The sequence below is a fragment of the Hemicordylus capensis genome, chromosome 2 (genome assembly GCF_027244095.1).
Source record: "Hemicordylus capensis ecotype Gifberg chromosome 2, rHemCap1.1.pri, whole genome shotgun sequence".
In the NCBI taxonomy this organism is placed as follows: Eukaryota; Metazoa; Chordata; class Lepidosauria; order Squamata; family Cordylidae; genus Hemicordylus; species Hemicordylus capensis.
In genome coordinates this window covers 360,465,550-360,490,771 of record NC_069658.1, presented here as the reverse complement: position 1 = coordinate 360,490,771, position 25,222 = coordinate 360,465,550, and the positions used below count along the sequence as shown (strand labels likewise).

Sequence of the window (25,222 nt, the reverse complement as noted above, 5' to 3'; positions counted from 1 at the left end):
AAGGATCTATGAAAACTCTGAACGGGAGACCAGAGTTCTCCAACTCTAGACGGCTAACATACACCAGTGTTCATTTGTTCAGAGTACTTCCACAGTTTTGAATTCTGAAAATAGAAAATTGAACTATTGGCATTTGGTTTTGCCAATGTAATTATGAAAACACGAAGTAATCTTTGGTTATTTTTCATATCTGTGATAAGAAAAGTCAGAATCCACAAACACGGGAGAAAGCTTCCTAGTATGTAGATTTTCACATATTTACTGGCAAAAGTTCATCCATTCCTTATAGTTTAGATGTGACTGCAAAAACAAACAGCTATGCGACAATGAGCTGTGAACAGCTCTTTATATTATAATTAAGGTTTTTGTTAAATCGCACAGTTTCAACAAGGGTAAAAATCAATCCAATCTGGAAGGGGTGCCAAAGAGGTATTTCAATAGGACACATTCCTAGCTGTTATATATTTGACATATTGACATCAAAATAGGTTTTTTGCAGCAAGATGTTCCAGAGCAATAACAAAAAGTAGAAAAAATATTATTGACAATCTCTATTATTATTATTATTATTTAAAATGATAGGACAAATGAAAAGCCAGGATTTATTTAATAAATGTAATGTAAATTGCTTTATTTAACTTTTATGTTCACAAAATAATTTTATTATATTATGAAAACAGCTTACAGGCAATAAAATTATGAAAACATTCACAATACTCAACACAGACCTGATTCTGGATGCATATTCTCATTAGACTTCTAATTTCTCTCTCCTGGTACTCTTGGCCACCTTCGGACATCATGCCAAACCAGAGCCGACCTCACCTCCAGTTTGCCCCCAGTGATGTCTGAATTATCAGAACCACAGTTCCCAGACCCAACCGCAGTTCTGATTTTGCACACAAATCTGGGAATGAACCCTCAGTTTGTAGTGAGTTCCACTCACCAAACCAAGGGTCCATTCCCTCCTCCATTACATATGAATTGGGATTTCACCCTAAACCAGAGGTAAGAGAGGAAGCTCCTCCCATGGGCTGCCAGCCCATTGGCTGGCACAGGGTGGGCTTTTCCTCCAGGGTCGAAGGAAGTCCGTGCAGCCAGTCCCACCCCCTTTGCCACCTCCCAGACTTCAGATTCTGATTGTCTGGGAGAACACAGCAGCAGGGGGAGGCAAACCACGGGTCCATTTGGCCCACATTTTGCCATTACACGAGAAAGGGCTCTTTTTCTGGCTACATATTTTGAAGAATGCTATCAGTAGTTTCTCCAAAGGTTTGGGGTCTTTTTTGCTAACATTCTCTCACCCTCATTAAAAAAAATTGTAAATAATTATCTTGGGACATGCTTGTTTATTAATACTGGTGACTGTTGCTAGAACTAACAACTTTGTTATTTTTATTTGACAGTACTGAGGGTACAGTACTGAGGGATTGTGGCAGGAATTTTAGAATTTTAGAGAGCCAGCATGGTGTAGTGGTTAGAGTGCTGGACTAGGACCGGGGAAACCTGAGTTAAAATCCCCATTCAGCCATAATACTAGCTGGGTGACTGACTCTGGGCCAGTCACTTCTCTCTCAGCCTAGCCTACTTCACAGGGTTGTTGTGAAAGAGAAACTTAGGTATGTAGTACACCGCTCTGGGCTCCTTGGAGGAAGAGCGGGATATAAATGTAATAATAATAATAATAATAATAATAATAATAATAATAATAGTTTCAAATGACTGAAAGATAAATATTGGCAACATTTTTTTAGAGCTCAGATGGCTGTGGAATAGGGTTTTGCTGCTCCATTCACTACCTCTGAATCTAGAACAGAAATTAGGCACTATTTATTCAGGGCCGCAAACAAAAAAACCACTACAGTATCACATTTCAAGGCATTCCAAATGAGATACAGGATCAGGGAAACAGCATGATTTAGCTTCAGTAAAAGGGATGGCATCATGATTTCTGATTTCTTATTACCATTTTCATAAGAAAATCTTGCTGGATCAGACAAGGGTTCAGAGTGCAGCATCCTGTTCCCTACAATGGCCACCTCTGGGAAGTGCGCAAGCAGGACACGGATACAATAATTAGCTTTCCTTAATTGTTTGTATCCAGCATCTGGTATTCAAAGGTATATTATCCATGAAAATGGAGGCTCTATGGAGCTATTAAGGATAACAGCTGCTGATAGACCTAGCTTCCATTTCACTGAATGCATGTTTTAGAGGAATGCTCCCAAGAAAAGATATCCAAGATTTTAATAAAGAAACGTCTGTGGGATGGGGGTTGTTTATTTTACAAAACGGCAAATACTAGTGTTGGTTAACTAAGGCAGGTTTTTCCCCCCTTAGACTGATTCATCTTTAAAGGTTTTATTCATATATAAAGGTATACTATATACAGTTTCACATGCTGACATTCAAGCAAAGTCAACATAACATGAAACTTCAAAATAAAGAGCAGTAATTTGTTTCAATAAGGGCACGGCTTTTACAACTTGTCATTCAGTCAACTCTGGTCCTATATTGTTGAAGCACCCACCCACAAAAATACCTCACTGTTGTTACACAGCATTGTTGATTCATCATCTTTTGCTATGCTTTGAACTACTACCAGTTTTTGAGCTATCCAAGCAAAGCTGGCTTTCCAAATTCTCCTTTTATAAAGTGCTGACTAGTGAACTGGTCGAAATACAGTGAGTGAGACCCTAGAAATCCCCCATTCTTTAAACATATATTAAAAGAAGATAAATAAAGCTAGATTTATTGTAACATATGAAAAATAGCCATTTAAAATAATTAATAAATAAATAACGCTGGTCTTGACACATTTTCTTCCTACTATTAAAAATATTCCATTCTTGCTATAAGGCTCAGTTGATGTTCAGAAATCATTTATAAAGGCATCCACCTACCCTGACAATTCACCAAACTTTACTCGCAACCTATAAACAGCCATGAACAACTATGCAAGTCAAATGGGAACCTCATATTTAGTTTAATACATTTTTTTCATCATGTAACATGTATTCACTTCCCACAGTTCAGTTTCTGCAAATATTTATCAAGCTGTTTTTGTTGCACTGTATCTACACAGCTTAGATCCATTTCCATTCAGGCTGAACACAGAGCAACCCTAAATACAACATATGCAAGTTGGAAATCTTAGTTTTTACATGTTATGCTTCTGTCAAACAGCAGCAAATTGAGCTCTGGGCTTTTGAGTGATGGCTTTTACTTTCACAATAGCACACTTTTTTTTTTTTTTTTTTTACAGAGAACGCCTTAATATCTTTCTCAGATGGTTACATTTTGATGGATTAACAAAGGACCTCAGGTTTTATGTTGACCGTTTTGAGTGATGGGATTGATTTTTTCCAAAGATACATCAGCTTCGAAATCCAAGATACCTGATAGAGCTGGAGACAGTTTCTCCAGCGTTTTAGATAGCTCCCCCTCCTCTTCTTTTCTCAGAATGTCATCGTCTTCTGGGCATATAACAGCATGTGGGATCAGATAAACCAAATTACACTCTTTGGGACTGGACCCTCTGGGCTCAAGCTGACTGGAAAAGGCGACGCCCCCATTGTTGTTGATACTAACTGTCTCTATAGCATTGCTGGAAGTGGGACAGAGTCTGTAGCATCCCAAGAGAGTTGAAAATGCCTTGCGGAAATCTGCATTGAAGGCATAAATGATGGGGTTCAGCGAGGAATTGGCCCATCCAAACCAAACAAAAACATCAAATGTGGTCGAACTAATACAAAAAGGTTCTGCTCCCCTGGATGGTATACTGGACTCACAGAAGGGCACCATGCAGTTCAGTATGAAAAACGGTAACCAGCAGCATACAAACACCCCCATGATCACTGACAACGTCTTTAAGACTTTTGTTTCTCTTTTGAAGGACATTTTGAAGGAACTTTCTGGCTGCTGGCAATCCATACTGTTTCCATTGCCGGTGGTGGTTTGGCAGTTCTTCGCATGCACCGCTGCCCTTTCCAAAGCTGAAATGCGTCTTATTTGTTTTTGAGCAATCCGGTATATCCTTGTATAGGTTACTATCATGATGGCCACTGGGATGTAAAAGCTAATGAGGGAAGAAGAGATGGCGTACATCCTATTTAAACTGGAATCACAGTTGTCCATGGCTACACCTTGGAAACTGGCATTCAGGTCTAAGAAACTTGTGGTTTTAGCCTTGTGCCAGTTCAGTTGCACTGGGATGAAAGAAATCAGCACAGACAAAGTCCATGCCACGCTGATCATGATAAAAGCTGCTCTGGGAGTCATTTTCCTCTCATATCTAAATGGACTGGAGATGGCCCAATATCTGTCCACACTAATGACACACAGATTTAAGATGGAGGCTGTAGAACACATGATATCAAATGCGACCCAGATGTTACAGAATGATCCAAAAGGCCAGAATCCAGCTATCTCTGCAACAGCTTTCCAAGGCATTACCAAGACTGCTACTAAAAGGTCCGAGACCGCCAGGGAAATCACAAAGAAGTTGGTGACCTTGGACCTCAGATGGCGGAACTTAATGACAGCTGCACAGACCAGGGTGTTCCCTAGCAGCGTGGAGAGTATCAGCAAGGAGAGAAAGCAGCCGGTGAGGATTCGGAAGCAGGAATCCCTTTTCACAAACAACCCTTCCCCGTCCATAGTGGTGTTGTTCCAAGTCATATTTTCTCCTGAGGCAATATCATAGCATTGGATTTGTGATGACATCAGCTCATGTCCTTGCAGAGCTTACAAAATAGACATCAGGTGTCCATTAATTACTCACCACCCAGTAGTCCTTTAAGGCTTGTGCTATAGTCTCTTCACCCTTGAGAGGGATGCCATCATCCTCAGAAATCTCATTAAGAAACATCAGACATTCTGTTGCAAGTAGCTGAAGTTGACCATCACTGTCATTTCCCCCCCAGCAATTTTTTCTGGATTTCAGCCTAAGATAGAATATTCTAAGAGGAACAGGCCAGCAGAAAAATCCTCAGAGAGTTCTGTACAAATAAACTCAGCAGACCAGGGGAACAATCACCTTCCAGCTTACATGTATCCTCACTTAAATAGGCTATTGATTCAGTTTATCCAGTGTCCATTTAACTAGCCCTTCAGATCTATTGAAGCGTAACGCATTAGGTGCTTTTGTTTCTAATATAATTTTCCATCCCTCTAATTGGTGGGACATTTTAATACCCTTTCAGCCTTCATACCTTTCTGCTCTGAAATTAAAACGTCAGTTCTCTTTATAGGTAGCCTCGGGAATCAACTCCTTGTATTGTTCCACATTGTCTAAGAATCACAGTCCTAGAGACAAAGAAAACAAATTTACATTTGAAGATATTAAATATATAAGGGATCATGAGTTTTTTGAAAGGAAGAATTTGTGAATCCTACCTTTTTTACTTTTGATGCTCTCTTCTTTTCCAGGAAAGAACATTTTTCTTTATACTTTATAATTTAGAACTCCAATTGCATAGCAAAGCAAAGAGATACAATCACAGCAGGCAGGCTGCATTACATCAGGTAGGCAGATGCGTGGACCAGCAGGTGTTAATTTTTCAGCAAAAGCCATCAGATGAAACTTTCAAGAGTTCTTCTTTAACATTAGTCTTCCAAAGACAGGACATGGACAGGCTCCTTCAATTCCAGCCATCCCTCATGATTCATGTGCAAACTCTGTGCCTCAAGTCAGTCCTGTCTGAATGCTCATCACCCAAGTCACGCTTTGTACATCCTGTTGAAGTGGCCCATCAGGATGAAATCATCCCAATCAAAGGCACAATATTTCAGACTCTCTGGCAAAGATCTTGGAGAGTCTTAGGTTGCCTTTTCGTCTTCATTGGAGAAAGGAAGGCGGGGAGTAGTAGGGTGGTGGAACCTGAGTACAAATCCCTTTGGCCCTTGATGCAGTTTTCTAGCCAGTGGCTACTGTATTAAATATAAGTGAGTTACTAAGTTAGCTTGGGTTCTTTGCTGTCAAGCTATTCTCCATGGCACTCTGAGAATAATTCACCTTGCAGTTATAGCCCCATTATTGTTGCTCCCCAGAGATTAGGTCATAATCATAGTCTCTCTTCATTTCAAAGTGCCCAGATCCAACAGCTTTTTTCAGGGTTTCCTGCTCTCTACTCTTTGATTTACATCGCTGATCCCAGGTCCTTCTTGCCGAGTGAGGGACCCTGATGGCACAGGCTTCTTCCTGCCTAGGGTAGTGGGTAGCAACATCACCTTGCTAGAAAAGGTCTCTCTGTTTGAGGTCTTTTTCCTAAATCACAGAGGAGGGAAATCCAGGTATGAGGCAGTAAAATTTACAAGCAGTAATCTTTCAAATTACCTGACCTTAAAATCCAAGAAGCTTTCTCATAAAGAAGCACTGTACATAGCCTCTTTCTTATTCCTCTGTAGCAAATAAACATATATGCAGTACACATACACAATGGAAAGATTAATAGAATAATTATTACCAATATATCCCGTTTCTGAGGATACCATATTTATTTAAACTGTCCACTGCTGTATTAATCTCAGTAGCACTTTCACCTCTCTAAAGAGTCAAGATATGTCAGTTTATCCTGACAGTCATGGACTTAGGCGATAAATATGTTGTTTTGGAATGTTTAAGTATGCACCAAACAAGGCCAGAACGTAGTCAGTGGTCAATGCCATTCAGCACGCATACACACTTTATGTATGATTGTGCATAGCCACACATAAATACGTTAAAATACTTAAACATACCCATAAAAATATAGGCATATTAGAATACAGGCATTCCAACACTCCTAAGCAGAATTTTTTCCCCTTTTAATCATCTAATCAGTGCCAAGAAACTCCCCCACCTAGCCATGAACCCCAACTCCCACAAACAAAACACACATAGTTCAATCTGACACCAAGGTCTGAGATTTGTCTTTGCCCTCCAGCATTAACTTACCAACACAGAGAAGTCATTTATCCCACAGTACGGCTGTTGTGAGGCGCTGATGTTACAAGCTCCCAGCTGAAAGCACAACACTCACCTCATCTTTTTGCTGCTGGTTTATTTCTGGTTTCTTTCGTCTCCACTCCCCACCCCACCCCCCCAATACACACTCACACACACTCCACATAGCCACTTTCACTCTCTGCAGATCATTGTTCACTAACTTCAAGCAACACAGACTTTAGTGTGGGCTTGGCTCCCTCTTCTGGAAGAAGAATATATTTCCCCATATTAACGGACCGCATGTGCATTATTTGTTTTCTGTGTCCCTGTGGGTGACTGGGGAGAGTGAAAGTAAGGAATAAAGAGAGCTATTGGCTAGCTCCTCCCATGGCACACAAATCCTCCCAGAAGCAAAGCACTCCTCTAGCAGAAGCTATGGTAGATAGGAAATGTCATGTAATTTTCTCTGTAAATTACCAGACCAGTCCGTGTCTTGAAATGAGGGGATTTGTCAGATGTGGAAAAACTATCTGAGAAAATTCTCCAGAATTTCACCTTGGAAGGAAACCTTAGAGTCAGAGATAATTTAAGTTTCTTCTGGGGAAAACCCAGAGAGGATTTTCATTTACTCTTTATTGTAGTTTTGTCGCCTTCAGCCACATCTCTCCAATTATCCTTCTCTTCTGCTATTGCATTACCCGCTTCTGTGATTACATTGACTGACCCTTGCCTTGCTTGCCATCAGTCATGTACAAATGACATTAGCAGAAGATTTAGGATGGACAAAGGTCGTACTTCTTTTAAAGGGGATTGGGCAAATCATGGGGAACAAGTCTACCAAAGTCTACTAGTTGTATGATATGCTCCCTGCAGCTTCAGGGGCAATGTGCCTCTAAATCCTCTGCAGAGGAGCTAAATATGGGTGATTGTGGTCTGTTGTCATCTGGTGCTGATGGACTTCCCAGAGGCATCTGGTTGACCACTGTGGGAAACATGATGCTGGACTAGATTGACATTTGACCTGATCCACCAGGGCTCTTATGTTCCTACATTTTCTACATAGAAGGGAGGTTGGGAACATACCTGGAGCCCCACCCCATTACTGCTCCCAATCTCCATTTACTTAAGCCCCAACTATGCAGTGTCTCACATGCATACACCTCAAGGTGTGTAGACTTTGTACTCACACAATATGTAACCTCCGTTTTTGCAGGGTATCTAAATCAAGTATTCGGAGGCCATGCATTGCCAGAGTACAACTGTGTCCCTGTGCAGCTCATCCTTCAAACAGGTGAGTCTGTGCTTGACAACCTGGCAGGCATGATCCCAACCTACCACCACATGTAGCAAATGCCTGTGCAATGCTACAGTAACTTAGGAAATAGTATAGCCATATTTGGGCACAGATGCAACTGAATAATGGCCAGAGGTATCTTCCACCCCCACTGAATGATATTTGGGCACTAAAATGCATACATGTTCACCCACTCATAACTGACACACATCTTTAGCATATTTCTCAAGATAAACATCTAACATCAGAAACAGCACTCAAGGAAGCAAGGCCAGGTTGAGGTCTACAGGGAGGGAAGAACTTCTGAAGGGATAGCTGTGCTAACCTGTTGCAGCAGCAAAAGCAACAAATAGATGCTGTGACACCTTGAAGGTTAACAAATGTAGCATACTATACTATATGTGTGTACTATAATGATAAACCACTTGTAGCATTGTTTCATTCTCCTTTCATTTCTGGAGCAAAAGCTAAAGCAATCCTGCATATAATCTGCATGGATTATTAACATCGGCCTAACAACAGGTTCCAATCTATTATAGTGATCGGGGCCAAATGTTACAAGCAAATGTGTGCATTAAAACTCAATGAGCCGGGTCTCAGGATCAGTGAGACCCGGCTTGTGAGAGTGAGCAGGGAGAGCAGGCTAAGCCCGCTCTCCCTGCACACGAGCAGGGCGGGAGCCCTGGGCGGCCGGATCAGCCACCCACACGATTGCCAGCTCCGTGACGGAGAGGGAGGGGGCTGGGGGAAGCAGGGGCCAATCGGCCCCCAGAAGCTCCAGCATGCCCTGAGCGAGTGCGCAGGGCATGCTAGAGAGACCCCCGGAGCTGGGAGGCAGCTTTTCGCCTCCCCTCCGGGGGTCTAGTCATGAGTAGCCACGGCACAGAGCCATGCCACGGCTACTCATGATTTTGAAAACCGGGTTTGCGGAGCGCTCGCTCTGCAAACCCGGTTTTAGGGCAGGGATACTTAGGTGGGTTAACCGCCTGGGAGCCACTGGGCTCACCTGCGATTGTGGGTGGCTCCCACAATCAGGCAAAATCGGGCTATGCTTCCCTAGCCCGATTTTGCCTGATTGTGGGAATAGCCCCAATGGCTGCTTCTCTGAGGGAGAAGCGGATTTAGGAGGGGGCAATCTGAAACTAGGAAATGGTGGGAGACACTGCTTTTCTGCCATTTTACTCTCTGCAGGAATCCAGGCATATGTTTACTCCTCTTCTCACCATTTCCCCACAACAAATCACCTTCAACAAAGTTGCTTTTCCATAGAAGTAGAAATTCCGGTTTTAATACATGTGTTGAATGTAACACATACTTTTTTAGCCTCTGGAAATCAATAGATGTTCATTCATGAAGTACACTGGGTGGCTTTTTTTTAACCTAACCCACCTCATCGAGTTGTTGTGAGAATGAAATGGGATAGCATTATGAATGCTACCTTGAGCTCCTCAAAGGATGGATAGAATTCAAATGTGATAAGTGCACATTACTATGCTTAACCAAGTTTTACCCAAGTGAATCTACCTGGACACTCAGATCTACAGTTCAGGCCTTTCTCTCTGCCTTTAATGCAAATTTTCTTGGTGGTTCCAGGAACAGAGCCTTCTTTGTGGTAGGACCAGGCTTGTGGAATTAACTTCCTGGGATGTGTATCAGCCCTGCACACACGCACACACACACACACACACACACACACACACACAGAGCCTTTCTAGAAGATGAAGCTATTCCCATGATTAGGAGAAAGCAGACTAAGGGAGCATACCCCACTTTCTACTGATTGGGAGAACCACTGGGCTTGCACGTGAGCCTGGTGGTTCCAAGGTGGCTAGCCCACTTAATTCCTCCTCCCCTTAAATTAGGTTAACAGGATGAGTGCTCCATTAACCTTGGGTTTTTTGCTCGTGTGCCACCATAGCACACAGCAACAACACACGAGTAGACCCATGACAGTTAGGCTGCAGCCAGCCTACTGGCCTCAGGGGTCTCTTGGCATCCTGGAACTGACTGAACCTGACAGAGCCGGCAGTCATGTGGGCGGCCGATCTGGCTGCCCAAGGCTTGGAGGCTGCTGGTGTGCAGAGAGACCTGGATAGGCCCACAAACCCTCCTGGAGCTTCACATGGGTCATGTAAAATGCCTCATAGTGTGAAGCCATGGGTTCATGAACCTGAAGTTAATTCCTGAACCCAGGAATAATCTCGCAGACTATCTTCCAACCTGGGCCGGGCAACCTCTGGTTTCAGGGGGAAAGAGCCCCTTCCTCTTCCTGGTGCACTGAGGCTGCATCCCAGCAAGCACCATAGCGCTGATGTTGGCAGACTGAGGGCTAGGTATCAGCACATCAGGAGGACATCAGCCATTGGCCATGATATTCAAGGGTGTGTGCCCAGCCCAATCATGCCTTTTCAGCATGGACCACCTGCCCTCAGCAGAAAAAGAGAATTTCACCCTTTTAAATGGCATTTAAACCCTTTTCCTCTCACCATTTGCACCGCCGCCCTCACAAGTGCCACATAGTCAGACAATCTCACACAATCACAATTAATGGTAATGATGGGATGGAGAAGGGCACTAATTTTCTGTTACTCTGGGAAGGGATCAAGATGAGTTCCTAGGAGGGAATATGTATATGAGGGCAGGCAAAGGATTCTGGAGTTTGGACCACTGTGACAAAGGATGCTCTTGTGATGGCAAACCTGGTCAAAGCAGTCCAGGAACCCCCAACACACTTCTGCCCCCGTGTCGGCTTGCCAGCTGGGGATTCATCCTCTCATGAGAGGGTCTGTCCATTGGGGAGGACCAGAGGCCCCATGAGCTTTGGGTCTCCTGTGGCCTCATGTGTTAGGCCATCCAGTTATATGGGGCCCTGCTGATATGGGGCCCCCAGTATATCTGTTTAAAAACAGAACTCACACTCCTTGCCTTCCCCTCTACACTCAGCCCCTACAGACTGCGAAGGAGTCCAGGAGTCCATGTGTCAGGCCGCTTCCCTGTGGGCTCAGTTTGGCAAGATCAGGGATGGCTCCTAATACACATTCAAAATTCCCAGGCTGGGACCAGCATTGCAGCATATGCAGATTGGCCACCGCAGGCAATTGGGGGGTGAGGGGAGGCCCTATTTACAGCGATCCCTGGCAAACAGGATAGTTATACTGGGCAAAAATCAACATGCATATGTGACAAGGAGTGCCAGAGTGAGCACTTTCATTCCTGCTGTCCAGTCACCACGACCTGGAAAGATATTATTATTTTTTATTATTATTATTTTACATTTATATCCCGCTCTTCCTCCAAGGAGCCCAGAGCAGTGTACTACATACTTGAGTTTCTCTTTCACAACAACCCTGTGAAGTAGGTTAGGCTGAGAGAGAAGTGACTGGCCCAGAGTCACCCAGCTAGTTTTATGGCTGAATGGGGATTTGAACTCGGGTCTCCCCGGTCCTAGTCCAGCACTCTAACCACTACACCACGCTGGCTCTCTTCCCTGGGGCTTTCATGGGCTGGGCGGTGACAGCTCTCTAGCTCGCATGTGTTCTTTATGGCCTGCCACTCTAATGAGAAAGCGATCCTTGGGAGAAGGGACATCGTCACACATTATTAGCGATCCAGCCCCTTAAACATCATCCCAGTGCTTCTCATGAGTAATGCCAGAGACTGTATAGTTCACCCTAGGGGAAGGGACTGAGGCTCCCTTCACCTACTAATTTGTTCAAAAAATAGAGCAGAGCCACTCAAGAATTCCAGTGACTGCCTTTCAACCCAGACCCAGGTATCAGTCCCCTGGCATTGTTCTCTTTGTTGTGAAACAACAGGTCTCCTTGTTTTATGGTGCCACTGGGACTCCATTTGCTTGTGCAAATACGTCTTCATCACTTGATTTTTGGAGACCTCTGTACAAAGTGCCCGTCTAGTCAACCCATACCCTTTTCCTGCAGATTGCCAAAGGGGGGAACATGAGGCACAGTGGAAAGTGGGCATCCCCCAATGTGGCTTTTCCTTTTGACATGCTGTGAAGCTTGGGATGTAGCAACATGGTGTCCCTGTTGCCAGGCAACTGCTCAAAGAGTGCTGAGATGGCGGGAGAGGGGCAAGTGCACAGAGAGGCAGGCAGTGAGAAGCATTGGCAGGCATAAAGCTGGCACATTTCTGGGCTGGTCTGAGGTACCCTCTCTATGGTTTTGGTAGGAACCACAGGACAACACCCAGGTTACAACAGCGGAAGAAATTGGACAACACGATGCTGCCTTCAAACCTCAGGTTGGAGCAGCAAAACTCACTACAAACCAAAGGTTCAGATTACAGTTTCAGCTCAAAAACTTCTGGTTGCTCCTGTGACAAAACCACAGTTTCACACAGTTGGACAACCTCAAAATGGAACCTCTGGCTCATTCACTTCCGGCTTGGTGTTCTGTGCAATGGTGGACACTCTCTGCTTTTGAGATGGACATGAAGACAATCTTATTCTGTCACACCTCTGATTGCTTTTAACTGTCTGGTTTTCTTGGATTTTTTAATGCTGTGGTTTAAATTCTGCTTTTATGCTGATTTAAATTGTTTTTTTCCTTCTGCTTATTGTAGTTGTCTGTTTTTATTGCTTTTACCACTGTTACTCTGCAGTTCCTGTTTTTATATATATATTTTATTTTTTTAAACCATTTTGTGAAGATTTTGTCCTAAAAGTTGGGGGTGTGGGGTGAGAGTGAGTGTGTGTAAAAGGAAAAGCATCTCTAGCCTTCCCTTTTTCCCATATGGAAAAAGGATGAAAGAGATTCTTTGGACGCCTCCTAAAAACAGAGCTGGTCCTTCAGGCAGCAGCAACAACAATGTGGCTTCTTGACCCAAATGCCAGGGTTGAATTGTTGTGTCAGAATGTTTGACTCCTCTGAATAAAGACAACCACAGCAATTGCAAATTAATTTCCTTCTTTCCCTCTCGGAGTTGCTCTGGATGGTAACTGAAGCAATATACTGTACTTGAATATGAAATTTAGAAATATTCCAAAGGAATCCTCCAGGGCTGAGGCATGACCATTGGAATTCTTTACTCTTTTTCTTTGAGCAGATTGTCATACCATATCACAACCTGCTTTTGGCAACCCTTGGGTTTCAGAAGTGATTTGTTGTGTGGCACGGATGGGCTGCTCTTTGAAAAACACAAGCACAAATAGCACATGGGGAAGCCGTGTGTGTGTGTGTGTGTGTGTGTGTGTGTGTGTGTGTGTGTGTGTGTGTGTGTTTCTAAGGACAGTCTTGCTACAGTATTGGACAGCTGTGCATGAAGATAAAAGTCTGAAAATATTGCTACTCCTGTGCTGAACAGAATGTTCTGTGACTCTGAGCCATTCCTCACGTGCAGTGAGAAAGGGCTACCCATTTTGTAGGGAGGAAGCCTGAAAGCACTTACCTCCCCGCAAACTATTGTTCTCTGGATGGGCAGGTCACCCACCCAGATGAGCACCAGCTCCTGCCGATAGCTCCAAGGTTTGGGGTCCAGGACACGCTGCCCTGTGTCACACACACACACACCCCCGAGCTCCAATAATGAACCATGCGAGTGGGGATTCCCACCCTGCCGAGTCTGCCTCCACGAGTCATTGCGAGGCACACTATCAAATAAACAGGGTTAGGAGAGCGCTCACTCTCCTAACCCCATTTAGAAGGGAGGCTCAGTAGGTGGGTTTGTCGCTGTGGTACTGCTGGAATCAGGCCCGATCCCAGCAGTTCATATGCGCATGCAAAACCGGGCTGGGTTCCCTTCATCCAGTTTCACACATGCATGTGAATAGCCTCTCTAAGTATAAAATAGTGGGAGCAGTGTTCCCTCTAACAGGGATTCCCAGATGTTGTTGACTACTACTCACAGAATCCCCAGCTGCAATGGCTTTTGCCTGGGAATTATGGGAGTTGGAGTCAACAACATCTGGGAATCTCTGTAAGAGCATACACTGAGTGGGAGTCATCTTCTCTTGCTCTGGAGTAATAGTCTCACAGGCATTAATCGTGTCTCAGTCTTTTTTTTCTTATCCACTTGATTCATGGCCCTTTTAGTTTCAGAATTTTAATGTCCATCCCGTAAATTTTGTAAACACCCATTAAAATTCTGCTTCATAGTTATTTATTGAACTTATGCACAATGACTGACATACTGCTCAATATTACGTGCGCCTTGCAATGTACTGTTCGTGCAACTGGGCAAGAGCACTACATAAGATGAGCCCTGCTGAATCAGGCTCAGGGCCCATCTAGTCCAGCATCCTGTTTCTCACAGTGGTCCACCAGATGCCTCTGCAAAGCCCACAGGCAAGAGATGAAGGCATGCCTTCTCTCCTGCTGTTGCTCCCCTGCAAGTGGTATTTACAGGTATCTTGCCTCTAAGGCTGGAGGTGATCAGTAGCCATCAGACTAGTAGTCATTGATAGACCTGCCCTCCATGAATTTGTCTAATCCCATTTTAAAGCCATCCAAGCTAGTGGTCATCAAGCTAGTAGCCACCATTAGTGGCTTGCATGCAAAAGATTCCAAGTTCCCTCCCTGGCATCTCCAATTTAGGACTGAGATAGACAATATAGGATAAGATTATTTATTTATTTTTTAAATAGGACAAGATTTTTTTATTGAACCAACAAACTACCAAAGCATACAGTACGTTGCCAAAGCACAATTATATACAAAGTGGTTGTTTGTACATCATATATCTACAAAGATTTACACACAAGGATTTGGAAACCCACAAGGTTGTGAAGTATATGCAGATAGTACTGTAACTCGGGGATGGGGGATTACAAGGCACATCAGGTAATTGGGGGTGTTACGTCCAACACCCATTTCCATAAATTGTCCCATTGCTGTTTAGAAGAGATACACTTTTCTTTTTACACATAACCATACAAACCTTTCCAGAAGAGATTTACTGTCTCATCCACATGAACCTCTTGGTCACATTTTCCCTCCCTATTCCTATGCAGGAGCATAGCATAAATGACATACAGGTTTACTAACCTGATTACGAGAAGGGGATCGTTCCAATTCCCTAGTCTGAGGGCACCCGTTCCGTCCCGTTTCCTTGAAGGTTTCTTTCTGGGACCTCAAAAAGAGGTTCTATTGCTCAAACCCGAGGTTAGTTCTTCCCAAGTCTGTTTTTCCAAATCAGGCCACTCTAACAGCTTGCTTATGCCCTGCCAAACTCTTTTGGCTACCACACACTCTTTTAAGAAATGTGAATGGGTTTCCCTGAATGTTTTGCCTAGCTCACTAGCTTTCTGTTTGCAGGTGATTTTAAGGCACTCTTGCTGGTCCTCTGGGAGCCATGGCTTAGCCGCATTAAGTGGTAGTACTTGATGGTATAAGCACCACCTTGTTTCCCATAAATGGAAAGGGACTTTTTTCTCCTTAAAGAGAGCGATAGGGTGATCGGGTTGCAACAAGTACTGTGAAGTGTGGTGTTTGTAGCATTTACGTTCTAAATCAGGTTTTAAAAAACCCACTTCTAGAATCTCTCCATAAATTGTTTTCCTTAGCTGCTGAACTGAGGAGGATCCTTTAAATAGATCTGGTTCAACCTTCCATTTTTAAAGTGTGAATAACAAATCTCTCAAGTAGACCAGGTGTTCTCTTTTTAATACTTGTGTGATATGACCATTGAAAGATCCTTTCCCCCACCATGCTATGCCCCATGCTGACTTGCACCAATGCAGAGCGAAAAGCGAGACCCAGGTTTTTTGCAGGAGGTTGGACATATTATCGACATTCACGAAAATACAGTTTCCAAAATTGTAGGACATGAATTCAGTTACAAAATACGGTTGCAGGGTAGGTAGGGCTAGGCCTCCCCACTCAACCTCCTTAAATGCTACCGCACAGGCCAAAGGGAAGGACACTGTGTGCCATACTAGATGGAAGATCTGGCTTTCAGCTCTCCGAAGGAAATTGAGCGGGGGAAGGATAGACTACCGCCAGGTTATGCACCGGGGGTATCAGGTAAGTTCGGATGTAAACTGCTTTCTGGTACATGGCAAGATAGACAATATAGGGCTGAGAGAGATTCCTGCCTGTAACCTCAGAGAAGCCACTGCCAGTCTTGTGCAGACAATACTGAACTAGATGGACCAAAGGTCTGACTTGGTATAAGGCAGCATCCTATGTTCCTATGTTCCACCACATCCCGTGGCAGAGAATTCCATAGAATAATTATGTGCTGTGTGAAGAGTGCTTCCTTTTTGCAGTCCTAAATTTCCTGGCATTCAGTTTCATGGGATGAAACTTCATGGGATGACCCCTCGTTCTAGCATTGTGAGAGAGGGAGGACAGTTTATACACCTCTATCATGTCTCCCCTTAGTCATCTTTTTCCTAAACCAAAACATCCCAGTTGTTGTAGCCTTACCTCATAAGGAAGGTGCTCTAGGACCGTGATCATCTTGGTTGCCCTCTTCTGCACATTCTCCAGTTCTACAATGTCCCTGTTGAGATACAGTTACCTGAACTGTACACAGTACTCCAAATGCAGACAAACCATAGGGAATTATGATATTAGCAGATTTATTTTCAATGCCCTTCCTAATGATCCCAAGCATGGAGTTTGCCTTTTTCACTGCTCCTGCATACTGAGTCAACACTTTCCATGAGCTGTCCACTACAACCTCAAGATCCCTCTCCCTCTCACTGACAGCTCAAACCCCATCAGTGTAATTGTCAAGTTGGGTTTGTTTGTTTTTTACCTCAGTGTGCAACACTTTATACTTATAATGAATTGTATTTGCCATTTTGTTGATTGCGGTGTTTTTAGTTAACCCATTCTTTGATCCAGGCCAGCTTTTGAATGGTGATTTAGTTACTATTATTCCAGTTTGGAGAGATCCTTTAGAAGCTCCTCACAATCCATTTTGGATTTCACTATGCTAAATAGTTTATTGGCATCAGCAAATCTGGCCACCTAGCTGCATGCCCCAACTTCTAGATCATTAAAAAGCACTGGTTCCAGTATAGATCCCAGAGGGACCTTACTTCTCTCCATTGTGAGAACTGTCCATTTGTTCCTATACACTGCAGTTCCAATAACACCTCTGTTTCCTGTCCTTCAACCACTTACCAATGCACATATGAATGCATTCCCTTATCCTATGACTGCTGTATTTGCCCAAGAGCCATTGATGAGGAACTTTGGCAAAAGCTTTTTGGAATCCAGGTATACTGTGTCAACAGGATCAGCTGTATCCACATGACTGTTAACACTCAAAGAAATCCAAAACGCTGATGAGGCAAAATTTACCTTTGCAGAAGCCATGCTGGTTCTCCTTCAGTAAGCCCTGTTCTTCTATATGTTAAACAATTTTATTCTTAAGTATGTTTTCCATCAATTTACCCAGAACAGAAGTTAAGCTAACCGGACTGAAATTTCCCAGATCCCCTAGGATCCCTTTTTGAAAATCATTGTTACAGTACATTGGGTATTTTCCAGTCCTCTGGTAGAGAGCCTGATTGTGGGGACTGTTGGAGATGGAGTTCCAGTGCATCAACCTTTTGCACTAACTATCCTAATTACCACTAGGGGCATTGGGAGTAGAGGTAGCTAGTGAGGGTCTCCTTACTTAACCCTGCTTGCCTCTACTCTATGACTCCTGCTTTGACATAGGAACATAGGAAGCTGCCATATACTGAGTCAGACCATTGGTCTATCTAGCTCAGTATTGTCTTCACAGACTGGCAGTGGCTTCTCCAAGGTTGCAGGCAGGAATCTCTCTCAGCCCTATCTTGGAGAAGCCAGGGGGGGAACTTGAAACCTTTTGCTCTTCCCAGAGTGGCTCCATCCCCTGAGGGGAATATCTTGCAGTGCTCACACTTCTAGTCTCCCATTCATATGCAACCAGGATGGACCCTGCTTAGCTAAGGGGACAAGTCATGCTTGCTACCACAAGACCAGCTCTCCTCTCCTTTCAGGTGCTTCCTGTAGTGAGTCAGTCCTCTTCCTTTCCACCTAGAGAGAAGATGGAAACATCTCTCTCCCTCTCTCCCTACCTATTCATTATGTAGCTGATAGATAGGATAGTCTTTCCTATCTCAAATGTAGTTTGCCAATAAAACAATTTAGTTTAGACTCTACAGCGATCTCCATGCATTTTACTCTAAATAGCTGCAACAACTAATCTCTGCACTCTGTAACTGGAGTGGTAGCTTCCTTGGACTTTGCTAAAATAATCACAAACCCCAACAGGACATACCTTTGTAGGAGCTCAGCAATTTAACATTTGAGTTAAAGAACTCTTGGGTGGATGCTATCTGGCCCTAACGATTTGTTAAATTTTTCAAGACAGTTTTGTACTAATCACAAGAATTTCACAAATATACTTGCACAATTGTTGGCTATTGGAAATAATGGACAATTGATGGCTATTGGAAACCATATTTGCACAATGCTTTCAATTAGCACTGCAGCGCTGTTCTGCTGCTGCGCAAACATTGAGCCCATTCTCACAACCAGCCCTACCTTTGTAGGACAGGGCTAGCCCAGGGGCAGAGCCACCATTGAGCGAACAGGTTCCATGAACCCGGGCCACCACTCCTCAGCATGCCCCAGCCATGCCCCCTGCATCTGATGTCAGACCCTGTTTGCAAGCAAAATCTCCAGCCAGCACTGTGTTCACAGCGCAGCCAGAGCAGCTCTAAAGGCAGGGATAGTTGCTCCTGGCCGCACTGTCAATGCTTGCAAATGGGGCCACATTTGACGGCATGGCCCCATTTGCAAGCAAGCCCTGTCCCCTGCATCTGATATCAGATGCAGGGGGTGGGGCTTAGCTTCCGATGCCAGATGCAGGGGGCAGGGCTAGGGTGCCACGGAGGTGGGCTGGACCCGGGCAATCGCTGGCCTCCCTCCACCCCTGGGCTAGCCAAGGCAGGGCTGGTCGTCTGGGGCCTAGGATCAGTCCCAATCCCGCCGCTCCTCCCCAAGGTAGCCTGGAACAGGTACCCAGGTTTAAAGTGGAGGATAAGCTACCTCACTCTCTGGTCATCTGAGTCATTGTGCTACCAGCAGCTGCTCCTGGGCTGCCAGCAGTCTTATTTATGATGGGGGGAAAGAGCGGCCAGGCAGGGCAGAAGTTCCCCAATGCACCGTGCTGCTTGCACAGTGCATTGTGAAATGCCTGGCTGCCCCATCTTGCTTTCCCCCTCTCCCACAGCTTGTCATTGTGCTGCTCATGTGGGCGCATGGGCAGCAGAGCCCTGATGGGCAACTGATCATCAGGGGCAAGGCAGGTAGGCTCCTGCCTTCCCATCAGCCCACCTCCTTAATTATAGTTCAAGGTGCACATCATGTTGTGGAGAATGTCAGCCACTAATGTATAGATTGAATTATATATTCCTAGCTCCTTACTGTATTTTGCACATCTGAAGTATCTGACCCTATTTTTAATATGAAGGTGTCTCCTATTCTTGTGTCTGTTCATAACTTATGAAAGGCCCCCATATGATGGGGAAGAACCATCAGCAGCCCGCTGTGACCAGTTTGTCATTTTGCAGATAAAATCGCTCACATTTGTACTGATTTGAACTCCAGGATTTTGGCACTTCCAGGAGACATGCCTTGGCAAACATGTCGTCCAATTTTGATAGAATCTTTTCCATTAGTGCAGTCTGAGGAAGTGGACTAGATCCTAGGCAGTATGCAGGCAACAGCATATTCTCTGGACCCTTGCCTTTCATGGCTAGCTAAATCTGCCAGGGATGGAAAGGTAGGTGGCTGGAGCCAATTATTAATGCTTCATTAAGGGAGGGTAAGATACCATCGGGCCTCAAGCAGATGGTGGTAAGACCACTATTTTAAAAGCCTTCCCTTAATTCCACCAACCTTGATAACGATCAGCCTGTTTCAAATCTTCCCTTTTTAAGCAAGGTGATAGAGCATGTGGTATCTGTGCAGCTGCAAAGGGTCTTGGGTGATATGTATTATCTAGACCCTTTTCAATCCAGCTTTCACCCTGGGTTTAAGATTGAAATTGCCTTGGTCACCCTGGTGAATGACTTACGCCAGGAACTAGACATGGGGAATGCATCCTTGTTGGTTCTGCTGGACCTCTCAGTGGCATTCAATACCATCGACCATTCTATCTTTCTGCACTGCCTCTCAGATATAGAGATTGGGGGTGATGCATTGGAGTCGTTCCAAACTTTTCTTGGGGAGAGGTTCCAGAAGGTTCCAGAAGGTGGTGCTGGGGGACCTCTGCTCAACTCCTTGGCCTCTGGGTTACTGCAATACAATTTATGTGGGGCTGCCCTTGAAGAATATTTAGAAACTCAGGGTACTTTCTGGAACTACTCACTCAGAGTTCACACCTATTTTGAAAGAACTGCACTGGCTGCCAATCTGTTTCCAGATCGAATTCAGGGTGCTGTTCATTATCTTTAAAGCCCTAAACAGTTTGGGCCCTGGATACCTGAAGGACCACCTGCTCCCAAGGGTTTCTGCCCACTCAACCAGGTTATCAGAGGGGTCTTTGCTCTGTGTGCCAATGATGAGATAAGCTAAGTTGCTGTGCATGTGGGACAGGGCCTTCTCTGTTGTTGGCCACAGACTCTAAAATGCTCTCCCAGTGAATGGCCACTCTTTGACATCTGTGGCTGCTTTTAAAAAAACAACTAAAGACTTTTTTATTTGTTCAGGCTTTTACCCTTCAGGGGCTGCCCTATCTCTCAGCTTTCCTGCTTCTGTTTGTCTTTTTAATGGGGTGGTTTGCGGGTGGGGGGGTATTTGCTTTTTGCTTTTTGGTGCTTTACAGTTTTTATTTTTAACTGATTTTAAGGTTTTAAATGTGATTTTTTTTAAAAAAAAATGGAGTTTAACTGTATTTTATCTTTTGTAAACCACCTTAGGATATCTTATGAATGGAGGTATAAAAATTGAACAAACAAATAAATAAACTACATAATTGGTATATCTTACCCTATTATTATTAAAACAATGTAACAGGAAGAAATTGAGGGGGGCACTTTTAAACAATCTATTTTGGGTGCCAACAGGCTTCAAAGCTCTAAACTTTTTTTAAAAAAACTTCAAAATGTTTGATTTTTCTTTCCATCAAAACACTCCAAAATGGAGAATTAACCACTTTTTGTTAGTGCACAAAGATCTAATGGAACCTTTGGACACAGAGATTCTGACAATTTAATTAAAAGCTATTCAGAGGTTTTCTGAGAGTGAGATCAATGATAAATTCACAGTGAAATCCTATGTATGTCTACTTGGGAGAAAGCCCCATTGTCTCAATTACAGTTTACTCCCTAGTAAGTGTGTTTAGAAGTGCAGCCTCATTGTGATAATCTCTCATTTCATGGATCAAAAGAAAGTGTCAATACCTCACAATAGCTAAGGATGTTTGGGGAAATGTATCTGAAGTACCCAGTTACTAAAGGCTAAGGGTGCAATACTCTCACTCTCAAGCATGACTGTAACAAGATTCCTGAAAGGAATTAAGCACACATGCGCACATGCGTGTGTGCGCGCACACACACACACACACACACACTAAAAACATCTCCCAATTTGCAAAAGTATATCTCAGAATACAGGAATATTTCAAAATAAAAAAGCATGGATTCTTTGCTGCTTACCATTCAAATTATTTTAACCATCATGTATAAACTGTAAAAGGTCAGGAAAATAGTAATTTAAAAGTAAATCTCCTGTGTTGGCATAACAACCTTGCTCCAGTGAAGCCTATAAATGAAGACATAAGAAATCGTAGACGGAGTGTAGGAGGGAGTGTGAGCTGTCATGAAAGAACAAATAAACTCACTGAGCTGTCATGCAAAATCAAAGGTTAATTTCATAGGGTTTAGCATTTGTGGAGCAGCTTTTGTGCCACCTATAATTTTTCCTAATGTCAAGTACAACAGATAATGCTTTGCTAACCTTGAGTCACTAATAGTAATGCTTGTTACAATCTGGGGTTTTATTTATTTATTTATTTATTTGGCCAGAAAAGAATGTGCCACAGCATACTTCCCTTCCCACGGCTTATTATCCTGTCCTCTGAAGATTATTCATATCGTTCCTGAGGAAAGGATGTGGTGGTGATCTGAGAAAACAGAAGTCTTCATCTGCAAAAGAGCATGTATAGGCTGCTTGGTAGGATACATTTTTTTAGAATGAATGAAAGAATAAATAAATAAATAAAAATACTACTCCCCCTGGGCCATTTTAAGCGGCTTTTATTTTCCAGATATGAAGTATAAAGTACTTCTGCTGTCAACACTGACATGTCTAGCACTAGAGGATACATGAACCAAGCAGTTTGCTGAGGGTACCATTCATGATGGTGTAGAGATTTGGGTGCGCAGTGAAGCCTGCTGCTTTTTACTCACATAGATGGAACTAAAAGCCACAGGGGAGCAAGATTATGGACATATGAAGCTACCTTGTTCTGGAGCAGACCACTGGTCCATCTAAACTAGATAGGCCAGCGGTCTGATTCAGAACTTTTGGCCACACAGACTGACAGGAATTCTCCAGGGTTTCAGACAGTGGTCTTTCCAGTTTCACATTTCTGAACCCAGTCAAGTTGCCTGCAGTGCTTCATACTTCCTGTCACCCCCATGTTGTGGACTGGCATGGCCTATAAGCCTGGCCACAACTTTCAGCTCTAGCCAGGTATGGGGTGGGGGGAGCAGCTCAGAGCGGCAAGAGTGAGTGAGTTAGTGTGAGTTAATGCTTCAAAAGCTAGCAGAGTCCCAGAGTCCTGAGCTCCTTTTACCAGCAGCACACCAAATATGTGGCATCAATCCTGGAATCATCATGCACGTTGCATTTTGTATTACAGGTTCTCTTAATTGCCATCCTGTGTCTTAATGGCAGTGTCATGTTTTAAAGGTAAAGTGTGCCGTTGAGTCAGTGTCGACTCCTGGTGACCACAGAGCCCTGTGGATGGCTTTGGTAGAATACAGGAGGGGTTTACCATTGCCTTTCAGCATCTCCCTATATCGCTGCTGCCCAATATAGGTGTTCCCCATAGTCTGGAGGGAAACATACCAGCAGGGATTCGAACCGGCAACCTCTGGCTTGGTAGTCAAGCCATTTTCCCACTGCACCATAAGGTGGCTGCCATATTTTAGGGTGGATTTATTCTCTTTAAAATGTGCATGAAAGTGAAAAGCAAACAAATCTGGATTTAAAATGAGATCTTCTAAAATGTTCAGATGTGCTGCATTCACTGGCACAAAATGTGACAGCACTGCGGCTGCCTGCTTTTAGTAGCTTGAAATGCAATCACTGACTGTTTCATTCCCGTTTTGCCTATGAAACCCCTTGCTTGTCAGCAGCCAATATATGGTGCTACATACACTTGGTTTCCTACAAGTCAGGATGACTGGGAAACATCTGTAAAGCTTATGTAAACCTCTCAACAGGTTTTAAATTCTAGCGTATTATACATTGCAAGCCCTGTGATATTAATAAACACGGCAGCTCGTTTGTCAGCCTAAGAAGCTCTGTGATTTAGGACTGGTTTATCCCCATGTGAGCAATAAAACAAAGCCATTAAAACCCCATTGTTATTACTGAAGTGACTTTGAGAGCTGGGGACTTTGTCAGATTGGAGGCACCCTGGAAATCATTTGGCTACAGCTTTAAACTGAGTTTCTCATGCAGTATTTCCCTGTTGCTGTGCCTAAGTGCATAAGTAGAAGGATGCATTCTTTTTCAGTAATTTAACTAATGGTTCCTTAGGCACTAACAAGGGCTAGTTTTGATCCTATAGCATGAGATGTAGGAACACAACCAAGATTTCATTATCTCCAAATCATTTTGGTCCACATATTCAAGACCACACATCGCTGAAAGCCCCCTAATTGATTTTATTGTCAGATGTATATACCGCCTCTCATAAAATTATCCCAAAGCCGTTTATCCTGTTTCACTGTTGATTCTATATGAAAAGAAAAGGCATTTTTCTTCAATTAATCTTTCTTTTTATCTGAACATTCTGTAATTTTCAAGAACTGTTCTGAGAAATGAGACTGTTATACAGTTCTATTACTTCAAACAAGAATTTCTAAATAAAATAAAATCTCATTGATTTCCAAGTGTTCAGCAAAGAAAATCAGGACCTCATTATCAAAGGCTCTCACGACTCTTTAGGGGGGGTGGGAAACAGGAGCCAGGGAACAATGGTAAAACTACCTCTTTCTAGAATAGCAGTTCTGCCTGCATAATTCATTATAGGGTGTCATGATTTTATAGATCTGCAAAGAAGCTGGAGAAGGGCATAACAACATCACACCTTTTTATCTTCTGTTTTGACTTATAGAAGCATAGTTGCACCTTCTAAAAGCAACAAAGTGATCCAGCTGTCATTCAAGCCTAAAAACTCAATGAGGTCGTGCACACAAGCCTGGCCGCATGCTCCCTGGGGTTGTGGGGGAGGCAGGAGCTTGCCTGCCTTCTCCTGCAGATGAGCAGTGGCCCACACGAGTGGTGGCACAGCAGAGGCCAGAGCTGGGATCAGGAGGAGGAAATCCTCCCATATCCCAGTGTGCCCCGTGCCAGAAGCACAGTGGCTGCTTTCAGTAGAGCAACCACTAGATTCAGCATGAACACTCTCCCCATCCCCCCACCCCCCGGCTCACTGCCCAAAACTGGCAGACAATCATCGGCTGAGGTAGAACACAGTTCATTTTACCTCAGTAAAATATTGGGTACAAAAGGTGGGCTTCACAGGGCTGGAGCAGTCAGGAGTGGAAAGCTCCCAGTGTTTCAGGTGATACGAGCTGCCTGGAGTAACCCAGATAGTTCGTGTTGTGTGAATGCCCTCAATTTATATCAAAGGCTAATTTAATTGTCAGGTTCTAGGTAGAAGCAATGGCAATTTCAGACATAGCACAAAAATTGGGATACAGGAAATGAAGCACAAGTAGCTCACACTTGCTCTTCTCATACTGTAATATCTGCAGCAGGAATGTGTGCATGTTCCCAATTGTGGGATGGGGGAACAATGCAGAAACAGGTCCCATC

General features: G+C 43.7%; 1 protein-coding gene across 1 annotated transcript; it reads right to left on the bottom strand.

Moving 5' to 3' along the window:
• Window positions 1-601: 601 nt before the first annotated feature.
• On the bottom strand, window positions 602-7,058 carry DRD1 (dopamine receptor D1). The gene is made up of 3 exons (XM_053303771.1): window positions 6,938-7,058; window positions 5,398-6,268; window positions 602-5,307 (listed from the first exon to the last, which is right to left on the bottom strand). The coding sequence occupies exon 3, from the start codon at window positions 4,723-4,725 to the stop codon at window positions 3,322-3,324; it is 1,404 nt and encodes a 467-aa protein (XP_053159746.1). The 5' UTR covers window positions 4,726-5,307; window positions 5,398-6,268; window positions 6,938-7,058; the 3' UTR covers window positions 602-3,321.
• Between the last annotated feature and the right edge of the window lie 18,164 nt (window positions 7,059-25,222).

Bases quoted from the DNA above. Each gene is read 5' to 3' on its own strand.
- DRD1 (XM_053303771.1), bottom strand. From the start codon at position 4,725: ATGTCATCACAAATCCAATGCTATGATATTGCCTCAGGAGAAAATATG.